At 31.7% G+C, this 3,575-nt stretch overlaps 1 protein-coding gene across 1 annotated transcript; it reads right to left on the reverse strand.

The window, feature by feature from the left end:
* Positions 1-359: 359 nt before the first annotated feature.
* On the reverse strand, positions 360-2,558 carry LOC124413784 (transmembrane emp24 domain-containing protein 5). Its single transcript, XM_046894555.1, has 4 exons — positions 2,179-2,558; positions 1,158-1,354; positions 732-798; positions 360-600 (listed from the first exon to the last, which is right to left on the reverse strand). The coding sequence occupies exons 1-4, from the start codon at positions 2,374-2,376 to the stop codon at positions 370-372; spliced, it is 693 nt and encodes a 230-aa protein (XP_046750511.1). The 5' UTR covers positions 2,377-2,558; the 3' UTR covers positions 360-369.
* Between the last annotated feature and the right edge of the window lie 1,017 nt (positions 2,559-3,575).

The following is a 3,575-nucleotide window of genomic DNA, read 5'->3' on the forward strand; positions in this document are numbered from 1 at the left end:
CAAATCATATTGTTGATTTTAGCTTCAGTGAGGTTGTTTTTTTTTTTTTTTTGTTTTTTTCTTGAACGGAATAACCGTAGGTACGTATCGTGGGCATAAGAATTGGCACCAGTTCTTTTGTCAATCTAATGAGTAAGAGTTGATACTTAGATGTTATTGTAATCTAGTGTAGTTTCAACTATTTGCCGTTTCAAGCATACGTATATTATAAAAATTTTACGTAGACACAGAGCTCAATAGATAAATATGTAGATCATGTTCAGTCAAGTATGCAAAGAGAATCAAACGGCGTAAATACATTCTGGTATAAAACACCGTGAATTCTTATTTCTACACTGTTTCAGTCGTTTCTTTTTTTCTCGGATATATTTATATCCGTACTCTCGAATTTCCAGATGGCTTCACTTCAAATAATCTCCTTACGAAGTAAACTTGCAAAGTCGTCGTTGCTGTTATCACTAACAATTGTGCGATTGACCAATTTTGAACATAGGAATTATTATCCAATAATAAATTTATGTCTCTGGCCTCTCGACTTCGACTCAAGTGCTGAATTTGCAACATCTCGTTGATATTCTTCTCAACTCCAACAATAGTTCTCTGCAAATGATTAATTATTTTTAGTAAGAAAGAGAGGGTATGAAGTATAAACTGTAATTAATAGTTTGTATAATATCATCAACCACTAAAAAATAAAAAGTAAAGTTATGTATTCTTAGTGAATATCTTACCGTGAAATTTTCAACGGATAGATTCAACTCGTTGAGTTCTTTTGTGAATTTATCCCATTGATCGTATCTGCGCCAAGTATAAAAAAGGAGTGATTATCGACAAATGAATTATAAAAAAGTGTCTCGGTTAAATAATTTTTACCCACATAATCAGGATTTGTATATTCAAATTCTTTTCAGCAACTTTTAAATATGCCTGAAGAAAAACTGTGATATTTGTGATAATAATTATATACGAAATATAAGATTTAATTCTAATTGCCGATTATAATTTCAAACTGTTTAAAATTTCCTGTTTATTTTCAATTTCACAATGGAGTAGCAACACTGAGTTTCCTAATGAATAACAATGATTGGTAATAAATACATGCAGCCTAAAAATCATAGGATAATCATTAATTCAGCAAGTCAACATCATCAACTTACCTTATCACAGTTAGATAAAGATTAACCAGTTTGGATGCGAATCTGGAGAATTGATTATCGATACAAACACTGTAGTAACCTCCAGTGGCAGATTGATCCTGATAATCAGCGCTTGTTCGCCATTGGTAAGGATATACTATCTGCCCTGTTGGATTCCTAACAGCAAAGCCTGCCATTCCGTCTCCGCCTCTCAACACCTGTTTGGAAAGAAAGATAATTTATTAATAAATGATCGCACATCATGTGAGAAAGATTTTTCTTGTAGCGTCTTATAAATCTATACCATACATAAATTCAAGAATGTATTTCCACGGCTCCAAATTTAAATTGAATCAAAAAATCACTTCGAGTAGTGGAGAAAATTAATAATATTTAAATCATTTTTTATTCAATTAATTAAACAACTATTCTACATCATTCCGATGATTCCCTAAATTTAATCTAAAAAATATTCTACTTCTACTTTACTAACGAAAGTGTTAAAAATTTTGGAAAAATAAACTTTTAAGTGAATTCAAAATTTTCATTTGAGATATAGTTATTTCTAAATGATGATATAATTAATTACATACAATTAAGTGAATAGTTTTAACCTTAATTAAAAATATATTGAACTAATTTATGACCATCTACAGTCCATATGGCCGAAATTATATCCTGAATAATGTTTAAATTAGAATGGAATAAAATTTTCCATATTATAATATTTAATGATATTTTAATTATTCTAGTAATGATGATACTTGTCATTACTCTTGAATAAACTTGGAAGATTTTCGTGTAATTTAAAATTTTATTCATCAAGTAGGACGATAGACAGACAGTGAGCATGTTGGATGACAAGATAAGGAAGCTGCTAGTATCATTGAAATCAGTATAAATGTAGTATAAAGTAGCATATATTCACGCATAAAGTATATAAAGCATGAAGATAAGATAATAACGAAATAAAATTAAAGTTGATAACGATAGTTAGAAACAGAAATTAAAAATAAACAAGATAATAATGTGTATATCGCACCTGAAAGCTGACATAAAAAGTTGCTCCCGGATTGACATATTGAAAGTAGCAGTCTTCTTTGCCGGGATCTATATGGACTTTATAATCCATAGCAACAGCAGGAAGGGTTTCGTACCATGGCTTGGTAGTTTCTGTTTGTGCTATAGCGAAAAGGGCACCAAAAATCAAGATATCCAGAGCGAAATACATCGCGCACATTTACCGGAAATAACTCGAGACTCGTGTACGAAGATTTTACTCCAACAAGTCATCCCCACTCCGGAGGAGTGAAACTGCTTTCGCTGCCGTCCGAGATCGCAACATTTTTCTCGACGGGCCGAAAAGCACCGCTATCAACAAACGGTAAACACTTTAGACCGGACTCGCAGAGATACTTGATAAGTGAAATACACTGGCTGGCTGGCAGGCAGGCGGCAGCTAACCGCTGCCGGCTTTCACATTTCACACACACACACACTTACTTACTTAAACAATAGTTATATTTTGTAAGTTATTTCTGCGCATGCGCACATCGTTGAGGACTTTCTGCGCATGCGCAAATCACCGATATTTGATTAACATGGTGGTTATACTTATATATGTCCATAGGCATGCATAAGACGTTATATTGAAAATCAATTTATATAAGAAGATTAGAATTGCTACTCACTATTCTCTTATTGTATCAAGAATTGGATCCAATATTGTTTTCAGCATTATATTGATAATTTTAAATTACCCAAGAACCCTTGCGAAGGGCACGACTGAACCGAATAGGCAAACTTGTAACTGATTTTTGATGGCTAAATTATCGATTATTAGTATTTAGTCGAAGGTGAATTTATACTTTAATTACTCTAGCTGTCATTTTGTTTGACCTGAAATAACATTTGATATCTAACGAGCTCCGAAAATCAATGTAGAGTCGAAATAAAATTACAAGTGCTTCTAACAGCGGCCATTTTGATTCTGCAAAAGAGTTCGAATCCAACTGATTAATTTTTTAAAAACAGAAAAAAAAACAATGTTTTCGAACGTTATTTCGCAATATACATTTTTAACGAAGTCATATTATTTTACACAAGTACGGGAATCTGATATTGGTAACAACCGTAAGAAATTATTGTAAACACATTTTATAATTTATTCTCATTTGCATACTGCACACAGTGATCTGCGCAACCAATTATTCATAAATGAAAAATATATTAGAACAGCAATTATCTACGCTAAAACGTAACTATTGTACAACGAAGAAAATCTTCTGTGTTTGTAAAATATATACTTTTTCATAGTCTGACATAAACAGTAGTGCGCCAAATTTATTAATTACATATATTATATAGTTTTTATTCTTTCGTTTTATACGACGTTTATATATAGTTCATCATGTTGTGTGCGTATTTTACTGAATTTGT

Source organism: Diprion similis, chromosome 13 (assembly GCF_021155765.1).
Source record: "Diprion similis isolate iyDipSimi1 chromosome 13, iyDipSimi1.1, whole genome shotgun sequence".
NCBI lineage: Eukaryota > Metazoa > Arthropoda > Insecta > Hymenoptera > Diprionidae > Diprion > Diprion similis.

Coding starts and splice junctions, on each gene's coding strand:
- LOC124413784 (XM_046894555.1), bottom strand. CDS start 2,376: ATGTGCGCGATGTATTTCGCTCTGGATATCTTGATTTTTGGTGCCCTT. Junction 799..1,157: donor CTTTATCTAACTGTGATAAG/GTAAGTTGATGA, acceptor TACTTGGCGCAG/ATACGATCAATGGGATAAAT. Junction 601..731: donor TATCCGTTGAAAATTTCACG/GTAAGATATTCA, acceptor AATCATTTGCAG/AGAACTATTGTTGGAGTTGA.